The sequence below is a fragment of the Miniopterus natalensis genome, chromosome 22, assembly GCF_054644295.1.
Source record: "Miniopterus natalensis isolate mMinNat1 chromosome 22, mMinNat1.hap1, whole genome shotgun sequence".
Taxonomy (NCBI): domain Eukaryota; kingdom Metazoa; phylum Chordata; class Mammalia; order Chiroptera; family Miniopteridae; genus Miniopterus; species Miniopterus natalensis.
In genome coordinates this window covers 11,859,244-11,882,141 of record NC_142102.1, presented here as the reverse complement: position 1 = coordinate 11,882,141, position 22,898 = coordinate 11,859,244, and the positions used below count along the sequence as shown (strand labels likewise).

Here is a 22,898-nt window from a genome sequence, read left to right as displayed (position 1 = left end):
CATTCAAGTTCCTATAGGTTTGGCCGTTTTTTACGTGGGCAGTTTCCTTCCTGCCCTTTGACCTTCAAGTATTCGAGGCAGCTGGGCAGAGGGGAGGGAGGGCACGTCCGCAGAGCCCGCAGTTCCAAACACTGAGGTTCTGCCTTCTCCTGGCCCTGCCCCCGACAGGGCGCCCCCATTCGCAGGGCCTGGGTGGCCACCTTAGAGCTGGGGATTTTCACATCTATCTGATCTATCTGGCTCCTGGGGATGTCTCGCCCATCTCAACTTGACATTCCCAAACTCAAAGATCACCGGAAGAGTGCCCTCCCCCCACCCCCAGCCCCAAACAGTGGCCCAGGAGGAGGGGGGCCACCCTGGGCTAAGAATGCAATTGCGCCTTTACAAGTGGTAATTTCAAAGCTTCAGCCTGGCTCTTTGTGCGCGTGGCCCAGAGCAGCCTTTAAGGGTCTGGAGGCCTTGGGACCCTTTGTTTGCTCCTGGTAGGCCCTTGGGGCTGGGGGTGGGGCGGGGTGAAGTCCTAACTCAGTATCCTAGAGGCAACCTTGCTGGATGTCGTACAGCCCTGTCCTTAAGGGTAAAATCCTAAAAATACAGATATCTTTGACCTGTGGATGCGCAAGGGGAAGGAGTGTATTCTGGCTGAAGGCCTGTGTCCCAGGGAGTTTGTCTGCTGAGGTTAGTACATGCTTGCAGAGTAAGCACAGGAGGGGGGCGAGGCTAGGAACTGAGGCACCCCCAAGGGCCCCGTGAGAAGGGTTTAATGTCTTAGGATCATAAGGTTGGGAATGCTAGGTGAGGTGATCAGGGGCTCCAGGCCCTGCTGAGAACCAGATGTAGCACAAACCATCCTTGGGGAGGGGAAAAATACGGTTTCCTCTACCCTCTTAGGTGCTGTACCCAGGGGGGCTGTGAGTTAAACTTAACAAAAGACAGATTAACAAGAGAAAAGACTTCATTTATACACAGGGTTGCTCAATGGGAAATAACTCAAAGCAGGGGTTAGAAGTAGGGGCTTATATACCTAACTTAGTAAGGGAAAGAAAAGGGGAGTAAAAAGCTTCTATGGGAAAAACAAATATATTTCTTTTTAAAAATATATATTTTTATTGATTTCAGAAAGAGGAAAGGAGAGGGAGAGAGAGAGAAACATCGATGATGAGAGTCATTGACCAGATGCCTCCTGCTCGCCCCCTGCTGGGGATCGAGGAGCCTGCAACCTGGGCCTGTGCCCTGACTGGGAATCCAATCGTGACCTCCAGGATCATAGATTGATGCTCAACCACTGAGCCACGCCAGCTGGGCAGTCCAGGCAATTTTGAGAGTCCATTTATTAAAGCTGGGGACAGTGAAACAAGGAAGAACTTAAGATCCTGCCCCGGGATGTCTGGAATATGTAAACCATTTGCTCCTGGGTGTCCTTGGTGGAGGAAGATAAGACCTTTTGATTTAGTATCTGGCTGTACATTGCTCAACAGTTGGTTCAGCCGCCTGTCTCAGTTTCCCCATCCCACTCTTTAAGGAATTTCCCTGGCTTCTTACTATCCCATTTCACTTCCACCTGGGGGATGGGAAGAGGGGAGGAACTGGAGAAGCTGTGGGTGGTGGTAGCGATGGTGGTGGTGGTGGTGGTGGCAGTGATGGTGGAGTTAGCCAGTGACAAGTTCTCCTGCCCTGGATTTTCCTGACACCTCCCCACCCTGCCCAGCCTAGGGCTCTTGCTCCAGGCCTCCCTGTGTTCTGTTTCCAAGAAAGGACTTGATGTTCTTCTGGCTGTGGCCTTGCTCTGGACCCGGGCATGAGATGAGTTGTCCAGATGTCCAGCTGGCCCAGAGAGAAAAGCTCTGAGCAGAGTCCTATAAAAATAGATCTTTCTAAGGCATTTCTCTGACTTCCTTTCTACCCGGAAGACCAAGTACCCAGCCCAGGTCCTGGTGTGTTTCTTTCCCACAGCTCCTGGAAGGGTTCTGGGCTAGGGAAGCCACACCCTTTGATGCCATTAACTTCTCGAGAAGGAAGAAAGGAGACAGACTCTGAACGAAGAAAACAAAGGTGCCTGCCCGGCCGGCGTGGTTCAGTGGTTGAGCATCCACCTAGGATCCAGGAGATCGAGGTTTGAATCCTGGTCAGGGCACATGCCCAGGTTGCAGGCTCCTTGATCCCCAGTAGGAGGTGTGAGAGAGGCAGCCAGTCCATGACTCTCTCATCATGGATATTTCTCTCTCTCTCTCTCTCCTTTTCCCTTCCTCTCTCTAAAACCAATAAAAATATATTTTAAAAAAGAAAAAATGAAAACAAAGGTGTCTGACTAGCAGCTGGGCAGGGGTCATCAGGCAGGTAAGATGCGAAGCTGGGGCTTGGATCCAGGTCCCGGCTTCAATCTCCCTGTGCAGCACCCAGTAGGGGGATGTCTCAGCTGCCAGCAGGAGACCGTTGGCTGGTTCCGAGAGCCGGGCTTGGGGCGCCTGAGAAGGAGAAATTAGGGTAGGGAGCCGCCAGAGACATCAGGAAGGACAGTGGTTAATTGAAGCCCCAACCGAAGTGAGAAAAATCACATAAAAGAACCTCAGAATCCGACCCACCTTTTTGGTTTTGGCGAGAAAACACTTCTGTGTTTTTTAAACTGAGAGCATATTTATCTCCAGCCCTGGCCCCTGGCCCTTGGCCTTTGGCTTGTAAACAGAAGCGGGTTGTTTGGTCCCTGGGCAGGGCTGTTTGCTCACAGATCATAAGTGCTCAGAGCAGTTGCTTTGGGAAGGAGGGTGTGTGTTTGAAGGGTGTACGTTTGAAGTGTGTGAGTGTGAGGCCGCCCGGCTGCTCTGCTCAGGCTCATGGGATGCTTGCGCTCACAGATGCTGGAAAGCAGAGGAGGGCTGGTCCCCGAGGGCCTCTTCTCTCTCTCTTTTTCTTTCTCTTTTTTATTTTTAAATATTGTATTGATTTTAGAGAGAGGAAGGGAGTAGATAGAAACATAGGAACATCAATGATGAGGGGGAGTCATCGGTCAGCTGCCTCCTGCACACCCCCAACTGGGGATCGAGCCTGCAACCCGGGCATGTGCCCTGACCGGGAATCGAACCGGGGCCCTCCTGGTTCATGGGTTGACGCTCAAACTCTGAGCCACACTGGCGGGGCTCTTCTCTCCTCTTGACATCGATGGAGTTGGATAGTGTTGACCAATAATTGCAAAGCAGCATCTTAGACATAGCTTTGACCTCAGAGATCCCATCCTGGGTGGTCCTCTCATACAAGGCCCTCCTGACACTGTCCTTTGCTTAAATCCCTCCAGTCACAGGGAGTGCATCTTCCCCAATAACATCCCAACACCCCACTGGTTGCATGCATAGCTGCAGTCATAGGAGCACACTCACTTTGCAGTCACCTCCACCCGATGGGGGCCCTCATTTCATTCGCCCCACTGATATTTTAGGGGTGTTTCCCTCGTGCTGGGCACCGAGCCCCGTCCTGGAGATCAGGCGCTCACCTGGTGGGAATGAAGTAGAGGCAATTTGTTTCAAGAGGTTACCACCATCCGCTCAGTTGCTCAGGCCAGAAACCGGGGTGCCTTGCTCGCGCCACAACGTCTAAGCTATGCTCGGAATGCATCCTTTGCTTTCCCGCTGCACATGGAAGGATGCTCCCGGCATGGGCTCTGCTCTGTGTGCACGTGAGTTCCTGCAGGATGCTTTCCCACGAGTGGAACTGCTAGGTCTCCTGGGCTCAGCACTTGCCACTTGGGCGGGTATTAACCAAGTCGCTCCCTGGGGAGCCTGGGCCCAGCGACACTCCCTCCGACGGTGCGTGCTGGGGCCTGTTTCCCAGAGCAGCGTGCTCATGACTTGCCACTTGCCCATCTGATATGTGAACCTGGTATTCAGTGTCCTTGTAATTTTCATTATGATGATGCATAACGTTTAGCTATTGGAGTCTAAAAAAAAATAAACTTAAAAAAACACAAACAACTAAAAACCAAACAACTCCATCTGAGCTTTCCCCCCCCCCCCCCTGGCCAGTCTTACTTAGAACTGGCGCTAAGTCACCAGCCCCATTCGGGATGGACGCCAGGCCTGGCGGGGGGCGGGAGGTGGGAGGCGCGGAGGTCTGGGTCCCCCCCCACCCCCCCTCTTTGCTCCAGGCTGCGGGGCCCCGCCCCGAGTCCGCCTCTGGCCGGCCTGGGCGGAGCCCGCGCGCCCGGGGGAGGCGCAGGGCGCGCGGCCCGATTTATTCCAGTCCCGCGGCCGGAGCGCGAGCCCCGCGGTCTGCACGGCGGTCCCCAGTCCCGCGCCGCGCCCCCCAGCACGTCCCCGAGCATGCGGGCCCCCCGCCTGCTGGCCGCGCTCTGCGGCGCGCTGCTCTGCGCCTCCGGCCTCTTCGCAGCCTCTGGTGAGTGATCGCGCCGCCCTCGCCCCCTCCATCCGCTCGGAAGTTCCCCGGCGCCCTCCCTCCACCTCCAGTGTTGACAAACTTGGGCCAAGAGAGAGAGAGAGAGGGAGCCAGGGAAGGGGCCGAGGGGGCGGCCTCCCCGGCTGCGCCCCCGCTGCGCTCGGCCTCTCCCGCTGTCTCCGCGCGCTCGGGAGTTTTTGGCCCACGCGCGCGCGCGCGCGAGAAAGAGAGGCTAGAGCGTCGGGCGGTGGCTCGGGACACGGCGTGACAGCCCAGCCATCCCCCCCCAAGGAGGTGGCTTGCGCGTAACAAAGGAAATCCCGCTGTCCCGGGCCTCTCTTGTTCCCATCTGTAAAATGAGGCCGTGGCACGGGGACCGACGGGCGCGCGCCTGCCGCCCTGCCGTGAAGTTTCTAGGAGTCTCGTGCGGATACAAAGTCTCCAGCCAGCTCTCCTCGGCGACTCCCACCCGTGCCCCGGCCGCCGGTCTGATCTTTGGAGGTTTCCGGAGGTTTCCGCCCGCGCGCTCCTCGGTGTCCTGGGCATCGGAGAGGAGGGAGGGCTGGGAAGTGGGTGGGAGCGCAGGGCTTTAGGTGGGGCCCAGGAGAGGTTTCCGAGCCCCGGGGAAGGCGTTGGCAAAGCGCTTCCATCCTCCTGCAGCCGCCTTCCGCCCCCGACTCCTTCCGCGGCCTTGGCCTGCTGGTGTATCTGCCTCGGTCCCTCCTCCCCCGCCCAGCGGGCCTCCCATCACCAGCTGGGGCCTCCGGCAGGCGCGTCCTGGGGATGCCCCAGCCCCTTCCCCGTGGGGCCACGCAGCCCGCCTCCAGGACTGGGAAAAGGGGGGGGGGGGTGTGCGTGGGTATCTCACAGAAACAAGATTGACTGAAGCTCTGCCATCCGTGACAGTCTGACCCCAGGCCTTGGAGTGAAGCCCTTTAGGGCACTCCAGGCGCCCACGCTCTTGGGAGCTGGTGGCTGTCCTCGGCAACCCAGAGAGACAGCTGGGTCCTGTCCCTTTTCCATCCCTCTTCAGCTCCCACTGTCTGAGCCCTGGCAAAATGTCCCTGGGGAATCTACCAAAAGGGCAGGACCCTGGAGTCTTAAAGGTGGTTGAGTAGCGGGGAGATCTGACTTTTCCTGATAAGGCGAAGCCCCCAGGCTGCTGTGCTGCAGGTGGGCCAGTCTAAGGCCCTCTGCGATAGGGGGACGTCTTTCTCGGTCCCCTTTTCCCACTGGATCACTTTGCCCTGGCGCCACGTGGGACGGGACACCTTTGGGAGGGAGAGGAAGAGCAGTTGGACCTTGTTGGGGCAGGAGCCCATGACTCCGGCCGTTCCCAAGCCTATGTCTGTGGCCCAGCCTGCCGCCTGCCAGGTCAGGGGAGGGGATTAACCTGCTATTTAAAGCCAGTGACTAATAGCTGTTGGGAGCCGCCTAAGCTCCGGAGGCCGGTGCTGAAGTGGAGTTCTGAGGACTCCTTCGCTCATTAACGGTATTCCCTTCCCTGGAGCCCAGGCCCGGCTCTCGGGACTTTGGGGATTCAGGAGGGTCCTCCGGCCTGGCATGGCGAGATTGTGGGGAGGAAGAAAGATTTATCATGTCTTGCTCCAAACAGGTGTGGGGTCTGGGGCAGCCCGGTTCACCAGAGCCAAGGGACTCTGCAATAGTGCCCATCCGTCACCCGGGCAGGTCCCCACCCAGAAGCTGCAATGTTCTCTCCAGTCCTCCGCCCACCTCTGAAGTTCTTGCCCAGTGTTTCTCAAATCCACCTGTACTCCTCACCCCTTCTGACTTCCTCTCTCTCCCTCTATTTTTAAAAAATATACTTTTATTGATTTCAGAGAGAGGAAGGGAGAGAGAGAGAGAGAGAGAAACATCAATGATGAGTCATTGATCCGCTGCCTCCTGCACGCCCCCTGCTGGGGATCGAGGAGCCTGCACCCCGGGCCTGTGCCCTGACCAGGAATCGAACCTCCATCTCCTGGATCCTAGGTTGATGCTCAACCGCTGAGTCATGCTGGCTGGGCTCCAGTGGCTTCTTGAGGCCCGGACTATGCCCGATTGCTCTGTCTTGGGGGCCTAGCACATACGTACGTGGTAGTTGGCCCCCCAGATATTTACTGTGCGGACGAACTGTTCCTGAATCAGAGCTACCGCTGCAGGTGACTTCTGTGACTCCAGCGAGTGCTTGAACGGTGGGACCTGCTTGATGAGCCAGGATGACCTCCCCTTCTATTGCCTCTGCCCCGAAGGCTTTACGGGCCTCATTTGCAACGAGACTGAGAAAGGTACCTGCACTGGGCTGCGCCTGCTTCCCTACACCTAGCTGCCGGTTGCAGGGCAGGCCGCTGGGGTGAGCCAGTGTGTGCTGAGGTGGGCAGTGTCCCCAGCACCTGTCCGTTGTCAGCCAGCATTTCCCTGGAAACCCCTGAGCCGCTTGAAAAACTGGTGCTTCCTTTATTTGGGCTGATCCACCTACACATGACCCTCCTTGGAGCCAGGCTGGCCCAGGCTCCTTCAGACAGAGTGGGGAGGGAGAGAGGGAGGGAGGCGATGGGGGAGGTAGGCAGGCAGTGGGCTGAGTTTGGGCAGAGCGTCCTTTTGGGCTAGGTCCAACTGCTGCTGTCTCTCTGTCTCCAGCTCCTTCCTGATCACCTGCCCAGGTGATCTTACCTGCCTCCTCCTACCCAGGTCCCTGTTTCCCAAACCCCTGCCACAATGATGCCAATTGCCAGGTGATCGATGACTCCCACCGTGGTGATGTCTTCACACAGTACATCTGCCAGTGCCCTCAAGGCTACCAGGGCACCCACTGTGAGACCAGTGAGTATCTGGGGGGGCTGCTCCAGCAGCAGTGGGGGAACAGACCCTGAGCCACAGTCCTGGCAGCCCAGGCCATGCCTGGCCTTAATATTCCCTGTGTCCGGGCCTCCTCTGAGTAGACGCAGGCTGGGACAGAGCCTCAGCTAGGCCAGGGGCGGGCGCAGGTTTTCTTTTCTCCTTCCTGGCCTCTTCCCGCTGGAGCTCCTCCCAGCAAGCCAGGTGTGAAAAGTCCACACCTGGGCCCAGGGATGGTGCTGGGGGGGGGCGGCTGGATTTCCAGAGTCCTTTGGGTCTGTCACTGAGCGTCCCAGGGGCAGGGGGCAGGCGGTTGTCCTCAGGCAGACTAGGGACACTGTGAGGTTTGCTGACCTAGAGAAGGGAGGGCTGGGCCAGCGGGGTGGGAGCTGGGGCCCTGGGGTCGAGAGCAGGTCAAGGGATACCCTTCACCTCACAGGCACGTGCCTTGGGCCCTGGGCGGAGGCCACTGTGTTTCACATCCTGGGTTCAGGAATGTGGGGGTGTGTGGGGATGGGGGGCTCATCAAGGCACACATCCCTGGGTGGGGCCAGGTGGGCCCACTAATTACTGTGCTGGGCGCCGAGGTAACCATGGGTGCGCCTGTGTCAAAATTACCCACCTAACCTGGCCTGGGATCTGGTCCAGGCTGGTGGCTCCTGGGACAGAGGCAGGAGGTGACCAGAGAAGCAGAACAGCCCCCCAGAGGGACCTTTGCAGCCCCTCCTTGTTATGCACTGTGTTTCCTGGGAGTGGGCAATGATCCTACAGGCCCCAAGAATGCATGTTTGAGCCCCTAAGCGGGAGGACACTTGGGGTGTGAGGACAGTCCAGACCTGGGTTCAGATCTCTGCCCAGCCACTGAAGGCCCTGGTCCTGGGCGCATGGCTGCACTTTGCGCCTCCCTCCCCCTGCAGGGGCCTGGGTGCTGTGGGAGCCAGGAGAATGGCCCATACCCCGCCCCTCATTGACTGCGTCGCTGGGGTGATGGTGAAGGTGATGGGGCCTTAGCCAGGGTCAGTGTGGCTGGTGGCTGGGTGAGGACTGGCAGTTGGAAAATGCGGAGTGTCCAGAGAAAACAGAATGGCCTTCACTCCCCACCCAGAAGGCTCCTGCCATTTGGGATTCTAGAAAACAACATGCAGATTTGCCTATTGATGTCCACTGCCACCCGAGGTGGCCCTTCTCCCAAAGCCATGCTGGGGGAGCCAGGGGCCGGGCTGGGTGCTGTGGTCTCCTGGCAGGAGACTCCAGCTGCCGATCGCGGCAGCGCCTTGAGTACAGGCCTGGGTCCCACCTCCGGTGACCCTGCCCTCTGCTTTCTTCCTCTCTACATGCCTTTTCCTGGCACCTCCTCTTGGGTCTCATTGCCCTTTTGTGGTCTCTGCTTTGGGTCATCAGCAGAGGCCACACCGTCTTATTCGCTTGTCCCCTGGGTCCCACCTGCTCCGGTGGCCACCTGACTGTCGTCTCCCTCCCTGCAGTGTGTGCCACGCCGCTGGGCATGGAGACCGGCGCCATCGCCGACTGGCAGATCTCCGCCTCGTCGGTGCACTTGGGCTTCATGGCTTTGCAGCGCTGGGCCCCGGAGCTGGCCCGCCTGCACCAGTCGGGCATCGTCAATGCCTGGACAGCCAGCAACTACGATAAGAAGCCCTGGATCCAGGTGCGGAAGGGGGCAGCCCCGGGGCGGGTGGCCAGATGGGGGGGAGAAAGTGAGACGAGTGTGTCAGCATTTGGGGGTCGCCACGGGAGCGTGCATAATGGGGGTCCAGGTAGCAAGGTAGCAGCTTCCCTTGGATGAAGTGTCTGTAATTGAGGGCAGCCTTGGGGGGCCTGGAGTGGGTGGGTGGGATGAGGGAGGGGTGAGGCCTCTAGGGTTCTTTTTTTTTTTTTTTTTTTTTTTAAATGTATTTATTGATTTCAGAGAGAGGAAGGGAGAGGGAGAGAGAGAGACTTCAATGATGAGAGTCATTGATCGGCTGCCTCCTGCTCGCCCCCTGCTGGGGATTGAGGAGCCTGCACCCCAGGCATGTGCCCTGACCAGGAATCGAACCTTGATCTCCAGGATCATAGGTTGATGCTCAACTGCTCAGCCACACCAGCCGGGCGCCTTTGGGGTTCTTGTCCACCCTTATCCAGCTCGTGGGTGGGGGGAGTGGAGGGGAAAGAAGCAACCCGGGAGTTTTAAGTGCACTGTCCTCCCCACCCTGGGACCAGGTGAACCTGTTGCGGAACATGCGGGTGACGGGTGTGGCGACGCAGGGTGCCAGCCGCGCGGGCAGTGCCCAGTATGTGAAGACGTTCAAGGTCGCTTACAGCTTCAACGGGAAAAAGTTCCAGTTCATCCAGGCGGAAGGGGGCTTGGGAGACAAGGTGAGGCCGTATGGGCCCCAAGGAAGGGCTGTGGTCAGCACTCCCGGGGCTCTCGCGTTGTTTGAGGGCCCCCAATGAGGCGAAGGTACCCTGGGTCATTGGCCAGGAGGGGAGGTGGCGTTTTCAGGTGCATCTTGGGTCCCCAGAAATTGGGAAACCCAGACAATTCTTGTATTTTGTGGTTACAAGTAATAGCCCCCTTTTATAGATGAGACTACTGAGACTCAAAGGTTTGGGGACCTGTTGCGGGTGGCTGTAGTGATAGAGCTGGGATGCAGTCTGAGCCTTCGAGACTACCATGTACAGCAGAGCTGGGGAACCCTTTTTCTGCCAAGTGGGGGCTATATAAAATGATCCACTTAAAAATTAGCTATGAAAAAAGCTCCTGGGTTTATTGAATTTTGAGTCCCACCTGAGGTTGCCTTGGCGGGGCCAGACCAAATGATTTTGGCCCGTGGGCCAGACGTGCCCCACCCTTGATCTACAGTCATTTGGATTGTACGTGGCTCTGCTGGAGATACCGTTAGTTGGCCAGCACCGTTCACAGTGTAGACATATGTTTATGTATTTGTATCTATGGGAAAGACACCGCGATGACCAGGGAAGGTGTGACAAGGGGGAATGTGGGTTGTGGAAACCTGTGGGGTGGCCAGGGGAAGGGCTGAGTCCCTGGTGGCTCTGCCAAGCCTCCCTCCCCACCCCACAGGCCTGAAGGGGAAAGTGTGGCAACCCCAGGAAGGGGGAACTTCCCCACATTGACCATCCTTCCAATCTGCCTCTTCCTCTTAGATATTTATGGGTAATGTGGACAACAGTGGTGTGAAGATCAACATGTTTGACTCCCCTCTAGAGGTGCAGTATGTGAGGCTGGTGCCCATAGCCTGCCAACGGGGCTGCACCCTGCGCTTCGAGCTCCTTGGCTGTGAGCTGAATGGTGAGTGTGGGGGAGGGACTGTGTTCTCAGCCAAGCTGAGCTGGGTAGGACTGCAGCGAGGCCCAGGGACCTGGGCTCACACAGCAGAGGCACGCTACAGGGATCACCTGGCCATCAGCAGCCCTGCCCAGGTACCCTCTCTGTGCCAACCCATGGCATTCTGGTGGCAAAATACTTCCATTTTGAAAGTATTTCCACGTATTCTGATTGGTTCCTGGAGCTTCTAGACCATGTTACCTCCCTCTGCAGGGAGTTTGAGTTCCCTGCTGAACTCCCAGTGCCCAGAATAGCGCCTGGATAAACAAATACTTGATGAATGAGTGAATGAATGAACATGGAAAGTGAAGCCCAGATAATTTATTATTATTATTTAAAAAGAAAAATCTTTACTGATTTCGGAGAGAGGAAGGGAGAGGGAAAGAGAGATAGAAACGTCAATGATGAGAGAGTCATGGATCAGCTGCCTCCTGCAGGCCCCTGACTGGGGATGGAGCCCACAACCCAGGCCCTGACCGGGAATTGAACCAGGATCTCCTGGATCCTAGGTTGATGCTCAACCGCTGAGCCACGCCGGCTGGGCCCAGATAAATTATTTATCAAGGGCACACAGCTGGCAGGTATTCAGACTTGGTCTAGATCCCTGGGCTTCTGACACCCACCCATCCAGTAATTTACCCTCCTGCCCCAACCCCCTAAAACCTCCTGTTGTCTGGCTGCTTTCAACAGAAACACGGGGCTTCTAGGGTCATAGGGCTGGAGCTGGTGCTCGCTGCTTCCATTTCCAGAGACAGCCCCAGATAGGGGAATGGGGGACCAGAAAGGGACAGGTTTGCTTTGAGCCAGGAAAAACTCACCCTTGGGGGAGGTCAGGGTGCAGGGTCCCTGGTCGGGCTAACCAGCCCTGTGAGATATACTTAGGTAGTGAGTAGTTCCCCCCTTTTTTTTTTGCAGCCACAGTGCCACCTGCTGGCCCTTGGCGGAGCTGTAGGGCTCATTACCCAAGACCCACCCTTTGCGCCTCCTTTCCCCTGTCACAGGATGCGCGGACCCCCTGGGCCTAAAGGACAGAACCATCCCCAACAAGCAGATCACGGCCTCCAGCACCTTCAAGACCTGGGGCCTGAGTTCCTTCAGCTGGTATCCCTTCTATGCGCGGCTGGACCAGCAGGGCAAGTTCAACGCCTGGACGGCAGAGAGAAACTCTGCCTCCGAGTGGCTGCAGGTGGGCCCGGCTCCTTGGGTTCCCAGGATCAGGCGGGGCTGCCTGGTCTTTGACCTCTTTGCGGCCCAGGCTTCTGCTCCCCAAGAGGGAATTTCTGAAAAGCCTTTGTTTTTTTTTTTCTTTTTCTCTTTTATCATATACCCCACCTTCCTCCTGATTCTGTTAAGTCCAGTGTGTGTGGGGGGGGTGACTCGTAGCTGCTTCGCAGCCCAGGTGGAGAAAGGGGGTGTGTGTGTGTGTGGAGGAGGAGAGCCACCCCCGCTGGCTGCCACAGGGAAACAAGGCTGAGCTCCTGGACAGCAGCAGGACAGGGTAGAGGAGGGCCTCCTGGGACAGGCACCGTGGGGTTTCTCTGCCTGAGCACAGAGCACATGCTCTCTGACTGGTGTCTGAGAGCACACCAGGGGACAGCCCCCGGATTTCACTGAAATTGCAGAGCACCAGAGCATCTGCTCATGTCAGAGAGGAGGGGTCAGGGTTTGCCTGGGGCTCACCTCCTGGTTGGCAGTGAGCTGAGTTTGCACCCTGGGTCCTGGGACTGCTTATGCAGGGGCAGGTGGCCAGCTCCCCAGGTTGGTCAGGGACTGGGAGTGGAAGGTCTGTCTCTGGGCCCCAAGGAGCACATTAGCCTGAGGAGCCGGGTTCCTTGAGGAGCTGCCTGTCTTGGGACTCCTCAGGACCAAGGTCAGGCTGTGGACAGTCCCGCAGGGGACCTCAGGAACAGTCCATGCCAAGGGGTTGGCCAGGGCCCAGGCTCTGAAACCTGAACTCCGTTGCCGTGAATTGCCTCATCGTGTCTGACAAAGTTGGTGGCATTTGTGCCCATTTTATAGATGAGAAAACTGAGGATCTGCCAAGTGAAGTAGCTTTCCCCAAACTATAATTCATATCCCAGTGTGTCTGTCTTTTTCCACTTTACTGGAAAGGGTCCAAGCAAAGAAAATGTGGGTTGGTTTTTTTTTTTCCCCCCCTTGTAGATTGACTTGGGCTCCCAGAAACAAGTGAGCGGCATCATCACGCAGGGGGCCCGAGACTTCGGCAACATCCAGTATGTGGCGGCCTACAAGGTGGCCCACAGTGATGACGGCGGGAACTGGACCGAGTATAGGGACCCGGGGTCCACAGACAGCAAGGTGAGTGTCGGCTGCCTGCCTCTTACCACTCCCGGGTGCCCTGCGAGTTGGGCCTGGGGCTCTGATGGGAGGGGGGCTGGCTCGGGGACCCTCCTGACCCCCCTTCTCTGCCCGCAGATCTTCCCAGGCAACTTCGACAATAATTCCCACAAGAAAAACATGTTTGAGACACCCTTCCTGGCTCGTTTCGTGCGCATCCTGCCTGTAGCCTGGCACAACCGAATCACCCTGCGTGTGGAGCTGCTGGGATGTTAGTCGGTCCAGCTAAGGGGACCGGGGTGGCTGTGGGGCGCATGCCCCTTCCCCGGTTCTCCTGACCTTCTGTGGTCCTGCTGCCTCCTCTGCCCACCCCCCTCATGATTGTAGTGCCGTGGAGGGGGGTGTCAGTCAGTCGCCTTCCCTCTGTCTTCCTCACACCTCCCCTCCCACATGCCTCCCCCCTGTGCCCAGCCCTCGTGCCATCCCATTTTCTTAGGCGCTGAGGGAGGTGCGCAGGTCTGGGATGGACAGGGAAGAGCGAAGTCGGGGGGTGCGGGTTACCCGCACCTCTCCAGATCCCCGATTCCAGCTTCTGTGTCCTCCATAGCCCCCTCCCACACCCCACATTTCCCGCGGCCCTGGAGGAGGGCCCTGCGGCGCCAGGCTGGAGATGAAAAGTCTCCTGCCCCTCAGCACGAAGCTGCCATTCCTGATGCCAGCACCCAGCCCTCTGACACCCCCCACTTACTTCCCTGGAGATCCCTCTTGAGCCCTGTGCTGCAGCCTGGAAAGAAAGAAGGGGGTGGGATGGGTCTGTGGACAGACGGGAGGCGGTGGGCGGGCACCGGCAGTTTCCGAAATATATTTATGTCACTGTCTGGAGCCTTGGCTGTGTGGTTCATTGTCATCATCGCGTTGAAATGGACTCTGTTTCGTGCTGGTCCCCACCTTCCATGCTCAGCTTTCTCACCACCTGCCCGACTACAGATTGCTTAACAGCTGGAAGAAGGAGGCGGCTGGATGCTGTGGGGGGGCGTCCCCCATGGGAGACCAGGACTCTGCCAAGTGGGCGCAAGGCCTCCTGGCTGAGCACGCTGGTTTCGGGGAGGCCACTGGCGCATTCGCTCCCTGGGCAGGGGCCATCAGGAAGTGGCTAGTGGGGGCGGTGCAGGCCAGTGCCTGGTGATCCGGGAAAGGGGCTGGCCACAGAGGAGGGACTGGCTAGCTGGGAAAGGGGCGAGTGAAACCACGGCGGTGCCCAGAGGCCTTGACTTTGGGAGCCATGCTGCGATACCCACAGGCGCCTCTGGGCAGCACCCTCTGGGCAGCACATCTGGCCTCGCGAGGCTGCGGAAAGGGAGGGTGTGGCTTTGTTGGAGCCTCACCAGGGAAATTCATCCGGAGGGGGCTCCTTCCTGGGAACTGCCCTTGCCAGGGCTTCTTGGCTGGGCAGGGACAGAGTAACAGGCCAGGCCGAGGTCTCCAAATGAAGTTGGGTTGTGGGGCTCTCTACTCCCGGGAGTCCCCATTTCTAACTGTTTTCAGACTCCTTGAAGCTGCACGGATTGGGTTTGGAGTTAGTCTTTCTGGATGGTTGCTGATCCCAGGACTCCCTCTCGCTCATCTTTGCAGCCTTGGATTGGGGACCCTGGACTGAGATCCCCTTACTCCTGACGCCTTCTGTCCTCAGCTCCTCTCCCCGGGTAGCTCCTCCACTAATGAATCACCTCCACGAATTTACTTCTTTACTCCTGTCTGCAGTCGCCAGAGCCAGCTCTGGGATTCCCCCTGCTGGCCAGCCCTGCCCCTTACTGTCCATTCCTCTCCCTACACCTGCCGGTCAGCACCTGGGCCTGTTGACCTGCTTCTTCCAGGAGTCTGGTCTCCTTTCTGGTCCTGGTTTAAACATAGTGGAGTGATTAGGGGCCCCAGGTCTCAAGTTGGGCAACCTGGCTCCGAGTAACCTTGGACTATTATATCTCTGGGCCTCAGAAATAACAGGGCCGACCCCATGGCCTCCTAGGGACTAATGTACCTATGCAAAGCCTGGCCCATCGGAGGCCTCACACACTTTGGTCGTCTTTGTCAGAGAGGCTTGCAAGAGCATCCTAATTGGTACCTGTGTTCTACTGATCTCCCCTCCAACCCATCCTGCACCCGGGTGGTAAGCCATCCCTTCTTTACAGAGGAACCTTCACTGGCTCCCTTTTGCCCATCAAGCCTGGCCTTCCCCCTGGGTGCATGCCAGCCTCTAGTCACTGCGGCTCTGCCCTAACTTGCTCCCGGATGCTCCTGTATCACACTCACAGGCATGCACCCACGCACACGCAAGCTATCCCGGTGTGTTCAGGAAGCGGCTCTGGGCCCAGTGACCCCCCCCCCCCCCCATGGCCCTCTGTAGGCTTTTCTGCTGAGGAAACTGTCCAGCCCAGGACCCCTGTTGGTCTGGACAGGAAAGAAAACACCCTCCTGAAGGTGGAGGCAGCCATAGCCCACTTACAGAGGGCTGGAGAGGGGTGCCCCCAGCACCCCGCCCTGCTTAGTAGCACTATTAGGGTAAGCCAGAGTCTCCTCCATCCCCTACTCACCTTCCCCACGGTGTGGCAGCCTCAGCCCTGGGACACACGCCCTTCCCAGCTTGGCCAGCAGCCTCCCAGCGTGGGGTGGTCCCCCGCAGAGTGTGGGCACCTCCTCCCTTTGGGCTCGGCCCTGGGAGGGAAAGGGGCGTGTATTCCTTTAAGGGGCAGGTCGGGCGGGAGCGCCGGGGTTTGTCTGGAGCCGCTTCCTTTCTGGCCACTTCAGGGTCCCCCAATCCGCTTGTTTGCTCAGAGCCGGAGAGCGCGCACCCGGAGCGCACGGGCCGTCGCGGAGCCGCGCGGGGGACGGTGGTTCCTCCCTCCCGGCTTCGGGTCTCCTGTGGGGGCCCCCACGCCTCCCGGGGGCCGGAGCTGGGCTGTGGACAGCCGCGGGGGGCGCGATCCAGGCGCCAGGGAGGTGAGAGCCACGCGGGACCCGCGTGCGCGCCCGGAGGAGGCACCACCAGGGCGCACGGCGGGGCCTCGGGGGCCACCGCTGGGGTCCAGCGCCCTCCCCACTGGGGGCCGCCCAGCTCCTTCCCTGCTGTCCAGCCCGGGTCCTGCAGCTGCCAGCACCGCGCGCCGGCTCTGCCCCGGGGGCATCTCTCCAAAGCGCAGTCGGGGGGCCACGAGAACCTGAGCGTCGGGGGAGAGTGGAGACACCCCGCGGGCGGGCGGACCTGCAGTCCCAGGGCAAACGCAATGGGTGCCCGTCGGTACTAGGCCTCGGTTTCCTGGGGCTTCTGCTTTGGAAACAGCGAGACCCTAAAGGTCAGGGAGAGTCCTGGGTGGGACATGAGTCCCCCAGGCGGGAATTCGGGGCCAGGAAGGACACGGCAGGGGCCTTGGACGCACTCAGCTCGGTCACCTGCCTGTGACCCAGTGTGGACGGCGGTGCCCAGCGCTGACCCTCGGGAGTGCCTCTGCCCCCCGCCGCAGGGGGAGGTGATGGAGAGGCGTCCTGGCCCCTCTCCCGGGCCCTGCGCGGGGGAGGCTGGTGGGAATCCCCTCCGGCGTCCACTGTCGCGGGGCCACAGGTTTCAAGGGCGTTTGTAAGCCTTGTCTAAACTGGGAGGGACCCGGGGGTAGGGGGGTGGGGGTGGGCACCCAAGTCCCAATCTTCCCGGCTGCGCGCTGCTGGAGACGCGCAGGGCAATGCTGCCCTCTGCTGGTGTTTGGGGAACTCGTACTCTGGTGGGGGCCCCACTTTCCTTCCAAGTCTGGGTTCAGCTTATTCTGGTTTGTGTCCCCTGGCAAGTGGTGCTGGGAAAAGCAAAAGCTGGGCCACCAGAAGACCTGAATTTTCTCTAACCTCTACCTGTACCAAAGATAAGACATTGGCCTCAGTTTCCCCAACTGCAGAGAGAAGAGAGTGGTTGCTGCTTTCTCTCCCAGGCAACCAGAGAGGGGAAAGAGACCCTAAGATAATGTGAGCCTTCCCTTTGTAAACAGCTCACAGTAGTAATAATAACTAATATTTTTGGGTGCTTCCCCTGCTACCAGGCAGTATTCTAGGGCTCTCCAGAACCTTCTCTCCCTTAAGCTTCACAAAAAATATTTCCTGGTCGGTATTGTTGTGACTCCCATTTTACAGTTGAGGAAAACTGAGGCTCAGTGACTTGTCCAAGGACAGGCTGTTAGTAAGTGGCTGGAGCCAGGCCTGAATCCAGGTGGCCAAGCAACCCAGTAATTTCTGAACCCCAGTTTTCTTGTCTGTACAATGGGAATAATAAACGTTCACGCTGGGAGGGTCACAGGCAGTGCTGTTTCTGAAAGTGCAGAAAGCAGTCCTTGAATATGACAGATCGTTGTGGGAGTTGGCTACAAAATGCTCAACAGAGTCCTGCCTCTGCCGCCTCCTGGCTGTGTGGCCTCAGCACAGCTGCTTGATGTCTCTGTGCCTCTGTTCGCCTGTGGATTAAATGGAGAAATAAAATTCTCCTTGCTGATCCGGGTGCCTGGCCTGCCGAAGATGCTCTTCAGTGACCTGTTGAGTGAATGAGTGGGTGTCGAAACACCAGGGGCTCCTTTAATTGGCTTTTTTTTTCTCTTCTGTCCTATTTGCCTGGGCCACAGCCTAGCCCAGGACACGCTGGGGCTGCCGCCATGGTCCTGCTGCTCCTGGTCCTGCTGCTCCCACTGCCCTGCGTCCGGGGCCTGCCCTTCTACAATGGCTTCTACTACTCCAACAGTCCCCACGGCCGGAACCCGGGCCACCGTGAAGGTAGGTGACCTCCTGGGCTCGGCTCTTTGCTCCCAAGGGTTGAGCAAGACCTTCCCTGGCTCCTGCTGTGGTCAGGGAGACAGCAGCCTTTTCCCCATCTGGGCCCCTGCAGGGGACCAGCCTCGTTTCTTTTTTTTATTATTTATTGTTATTTTTAATGCTCACCCGAGGATATATTTTTTCCCCATTACTTTTCAGAGAGAATAGAGGGAGAGAGAGAGCGAGAGAGAGGAACACTGATGTGAGAGAGACACATCGATTGGTTGTCTCCGCCGGGGATCGGGCCTGCAACTGAGGTATGTGCCCTTGGCTGGAATCGAACCTGGGACCCTTCACTCTGCGGGCCGATGCTCTAACCACCGAGCCAAACTGACCAGGGGGAGCAGAAAAGGTGGTCCAGTGACTGTGCTTGTAGCCCCTCAGTCATGGAGCTGGATGCACTTAGGGACAATCACTTCTGCTCTTTATATGTCCCCAGAGTCCTGCCAATTTGTCAATTGACAAGAGCCAGCTTAAAAAGGTGACCTCCCGGGTCTCCTCAGTGCAGAGGAGCTTTGGGGTTAGACAGAGGCAAGGTTGAATCTTAATTTTGCCACTTGTAGCGACATGGTTTTGGGCAGGTGACTTTTTAGTTAGCGCACCTAGGGGAAAATCCATTCTTTGCCTTATCTGCAGCCAGCATTCCTTGGCTTATAGCTGCCTCCCTCCAGTTTCTGTCTCTGTGGTCACACCCCCGTCTGCCTCCCTTTACAAAGATACTTGCAATTGTAGTTGGACCCATCTGGAAAATCCAATCTAAACACACACCCTTTTCTCAAGATCCTTAATTTAATCACACGTGCAAAGTTCACTTTGCTGTATAAGGCAACATTCGGGGATTAGGACCTGGATATTTTGGGGAGCTGTTATTTAGCTGGAATTTGTCTTGTTGACCAAGCAACACTTTAATGAGATGCAAGGGAATTTCTGAATCATCATGAACTTAGTGGCTTAAGACGACAGGCATCTGCTTTGCTGGTGATTCCATGGGTTGGCAGTTTGGGCTGGATCACTTAAAGTCACAGTGGATACGGGGAGGGGTGCAGCATTGTGGCCTTATTTGCCATGTGTCCCACCCGAGCGTGGTGGGAACTGGGATGGAGAGGGTGGGGTGGCCCTTGCCGGGGTACTGATGAGCTGCATCGAGTCCCCATCTGCACCCACCTCTCTCCCCAGGCCTCTTCAACGGAGTCAAGCTGGTGGTGGAGACGCCCGAGGACACCCTGTTTTCCCACCGAGGGGCCAATGTGACCCTGCCCTGCAGGTACCACTACGAGCCAGCCCTGGTCTCCCAGAGGCCCGTGCGTATCAAGTGGTGGAAGCTGTCAGAGAACGGGGCCCCGGAGCGGGACGTGCTGGTGGCCGTAGGGCTGAGGCACCGCTCCTTCGGGGACTACCGAGGCCGCGTGCACCTGCGGCGGGCTGGGGAGCGCGATGTGTCCCTGGAGATCCGGGACCTGCGGCTGGAGGACTACGGGCGCTACCGCTGTGAGGTCATCGACGGGCTGGAGGACGAGAGTGGCCTGGTGGAGCTGGAGCTGCGGGGTGAGACCCCCGAGGGGGGCTGCGTGACGCTGGGACCTGGGGACTGAGGGGAGGGGCCTGGAGAGAGCAGCCAGACCTTTGTGCTTTAGGCAAAAAACATTTTATCCTCAAAACAACCCCATGAGGAAGCTACTATTATCATCACTCCCGTTTTACAGATGAGAAAACCGAGCACAGAGAGGTCAGATAACTTACCTGAGGTTACCTAGCTCATCAACGGCACAGCAGGGGTTTAACCCCAGGAATTCAGGTTCCAGAATCCACGATCCTGGATGCTCATTCCCAGAGAGGCAAGCCAGAGCTGGTCACACAGCTCATTAGAGTCAGAGCAGGGTTGGCAGGCAACACGAGTGAGTGAGAGAGCCCGGTGTGAGAGAATAGGGAGTGGTGGGGACTGGGGCACACTGCTGAGCCCTCCTTTTGGATGGGACCGCAGCCTTATTTCTCGCAGCTCTGGAGGCTGGAAGTCTGAGATCAGGATGCGAGCACGGTTGGGTGAGAGCCAGGTTGCAGACTCCCGGCTGTGTCCTCAGGTGGCAGAAGGGACTGGGGAGCTCTCTGGGGTCTTTGATAAGAACACAAATCCCATCACGAGGGCTCCACCTTCATGACCTAAGCACCTCTCGAAGGTCTCAGTTCCTAACCCTTGGGAGTTAGGCTTTAAGGGAAACACATTAAGACCAGAGTATTGGGGTTCTTGCAACAGCCTGTGAATGAGGCATTATTTGAATCCTATGTTGGGGACATTAGTTGGCTGATTCATTTATTACCTTAACACAGTGATTTTCAACCGGTGTTCAAGAATTTTAAAAACATGCAACACCTGACTACTTAGTGGGGGGCACTGATCTCTTTTCCCTTAGATTCTCAAAGAAAAAAATGATAGCAGCCAACCCAACAGTAGCCATCCCGTGTGAACGCCCTGCCTTGAGCCATAACTATATAGGTCACAGAACAGCTGCATCTTACCGGTCACGTCGCATAATAAGGTTGCATTTGATTGGTTAATTCTCAGTATCAATAATCCTTATATACAAGTATAGGCACCTGATTTTTTAAAAAGGGGCAGGCAATTACTATTATTATTATTATTATTTTTGTAAATCAATCAAAATTATACGTATTTTTTTTGGGTCAAATCAGCAAAAATATATATTTTTTAGCGTGCCACTGTGTTTTAGTAATTAGTTTATGTGCCGTGAGATGCAGGAGGTTGTCAGTTGCCGCCTTAACAAACTAGTGGGTGTTTGCTGAGTGCTGCTGTTTGCCAGCCTGGCTCTGGAAGGGAGGTGTCATGTAGTCTCTGCCTTGGACGGTGGACAGGAGGTGACAGAGGAACTGAGTGTGTGTGTGTGTGTGTGTGTGTGTGTGTGTGTGTGTGTACCAGCCAGCTGGGCCCCTGCCCGCCCCTCCAAGCCCTCTTTCCTCCCTCCCCAGGTGTGGTATTTCCCTACCAGCCCCCCAAGGGGCGCTACCAACTCAACTTCCAGGAGGCCCAGCAGGCCTGCGAGGCCCAGGACGCCGTGGTGGCCTCCTTCGAGCAGCTGTTCCGGGCCTGGGAGGAGGGCCTGGACTGGTGCAACGCGGGCTGGCTGCAGGACGCCTCGGTGCAGTACCCCATCACGCTGGCCCGGGGGCCCTGCGGTGGCCTGGGCCTGGCGCCCGGTGTGCGCAGCTATGGCCCACGTCACCGCCACCTGCACCGCTACGACGTGTTCTGTTTCGCGGCTGCCCTCAAGGGTGAGTGGGGTGGCCAGGGGCCACGGAGGGTGCAGTTAGGGAAAGGTTGGGGGACCCCAGCCTCATGGTGGGTGGGGTGGAGCTCTCAGAGGACTGGGGAGGTGCCCCTCAAAGTGTCTAAGCAGATGCCCACAGCGTGGTGGCTCCCTGGGCGCAGACAGTTGACTGATCTCTGGGGTGCGGTTGGTGACATCTGGACAGGCTGACATGACTGCAGGCCTGGCTGTCTTCTCCAGCTGTGCCCTCCCACTGCCCAGACCTCACACCCCATTTTCCCACAGGGCAGGTGTACTACCTGGAGCACCCCGAGAAACTGACACTCTCAGAGGCGACGGAGGCCTGCAGGGAAGACGGCGCCCGGATCGCCAAGGTGGGCCAGCTGTTTGCCGCCTGGAAGTTCCGGGGCCTGGACCGATGCGACGCTGGCTGGCTGGCGGACGGCAGTGCCCGCTACCCCGTGGCTCACCCCCGTGCCAACTGCGGGCCCCTGGAGCCTGGCATCCGAAGCTTGGGCTTCCCAGATCCCCAGAGCCGAAAGTACGGTGTCTATTGCTACCGTCCTCGCTAGAGCCGGCCACCGGCTCCCGTGCCTGCCTGCGCCTCCCCTCTCCGGCTGTATTTATGGAGTGGTGCATTTTCCCTATTGGTTGGGGCAATTTTCCTTTGTTTTTATACTTCTCAGCTTAATTTTTGTTTAATTATTATTTTTGTAAATCTGACAGATCCCAAATCCTCTCTTTGCTCAGGTGGACACCCCAAGGCTCCCTCAACCAGGAATCCTATACTCCTATGGGACACTTGAGTTTCGTGGGCTCACAAGGACTCTGATGCCCAGAGGGGGCGGTGGCGCAGGGATTGGGTGTGGTGGCTGCAGCTCTCCCTCCACCCCAGCCTGGGGAGGGGTGGGGACATCCAGGGACTCTGAGCTGGGCTTTGGGCCTTGCAGTCTCCTGCCCCTCTGAGGAGCTAGGGCTGGACACGAGCCCCAGACTTTTGTGTGAGGTTCCAGGAAAGGGAGGAGTGCCCCTTCCACCCCCCCCCCCCAGTTCAGAGAGTCTGTTTTTTTTTAGATATGTTTTTATTTATTTCAGAGAGAGGGAGAAACATCAATGATGAGTCATTGATCTGCTGCCTCCTGCTCGCCCCCTGCTGGGGATCGAGGAGCCCGCAACCCGGGCATGTGCCCTGACTGGGAATCGAACCGAGACCTCCTGGATCCTAGGTTGATGCTCAACCACTGAGCCACGCCGGCCGGGCCAGAGAGTCTGTTTTGTTCTCATTTCCCCCAATTTGGTGTATTTTTTTTTTTTTTTGACAATAAATGGTGCTGTGACCCCCTCCTCCATCCCAGCCCTCCTGTGTCCTGCTCTGCACTGTGTTCTATCTACCAACCGGCTCTTCTATGGGAGCAAAGTGTGACATCGAAGGACCAGCTCTGCAAAGTGACCCATCAGCTGTCTCACACACACACACGCACACACATACACACACATGCATACATACACACGCTCCATCCGGCCCACCTGTACCCTTGTAAAATTAACAGGTATCCCTGTCCCAGCCTCTCTGAACACGTAGGATTCGCCCCAGTTTGGGGTTCTGCAATCAAAACACGTCCCCAGGGCCACCATTCATTTCTAAGGGCCCCCTTCAGTAGCCCCTAGACCACGGTTGCCTTATTTAGAAAAAAGGGAAAAGAAATATCTGAACTCTTCCAATGTCTTTATTATTATAATTATCATAATCTTCAATTTTCAAAAATATAAATAGGTGCACGGAACCCTGGTGCCTGCACGGTCCCGGGGGTGGGGGAGGGAGGGGAGTGGGGTGGGGAGGGCACTCCTATTGGGAAGGAAGTACCCCCCCCCACCCAGCCCTGCTGAGACGACACCTGCTAGGGTGGCAGACC

At 57.5% G+C, this 22,898-nt stretch overlaps 2 protein-coding genes across 2 annotated transcripts; both read left to right on the top strand.

The window, feature by feature from the left end:
- Positions 1 to 4,273: 4,273 nt before the first annotated feature.
- Positions 4,274 to 13,736, top strand: MFGE8 (milk fat globule EGF and factor V/VIII domain containing). The gene is made up of 9 exons (XM_087829188.1): positions 4,274 to 4,383; positions 6,546 to 6,671; positions 7,075 to 7,206; positions 8,706 to 8,887; positions 9,442 to 9,597; positions 10,387 to 10,531; positions 11,569 to 11,753; positions 12,731 to 12,886; positions 13,004 to 13,736. The coding sequence occupies exons 1-9, from the start codon at positions 4,311 to 4,313 to the stop codon at positions 13,139 to 13,141; spliced, it is 1,293 nt and encodes a 430-aa protein (XP_087685314.1). The 5' UTR covers positions 4,274 to 4,310; the 3' UTR covers positions 13,142 to 13,736.
- A 3,772-nt stretch (positions 13,737 to 17,508) lies between these two features.
- Positions 17,509 to 21,557, top strand: HAPLN3 (hyaluronan and proteoglycan link protein 3). The gene is made up of 4 exons (XM_016197741.2): positions 17,509 to 17,665; positions 18,881 to 19,249; positions 20,687 to 20,989; positions 21,271 to 21,557. Exons 1-4 carry the CDS (start codon positions 17,548 to 17,550, stop codon positions 21,555 to 21,557), a joined length of 1,077 nt encoding a protein of 358 aa, XP_016053227.1. The 5' UTR covers positions 17,509 to 17,547.
- The last annotated feature ends 1,341 nt before the right edge of the window (positions 21,558 to 22,898 follow it).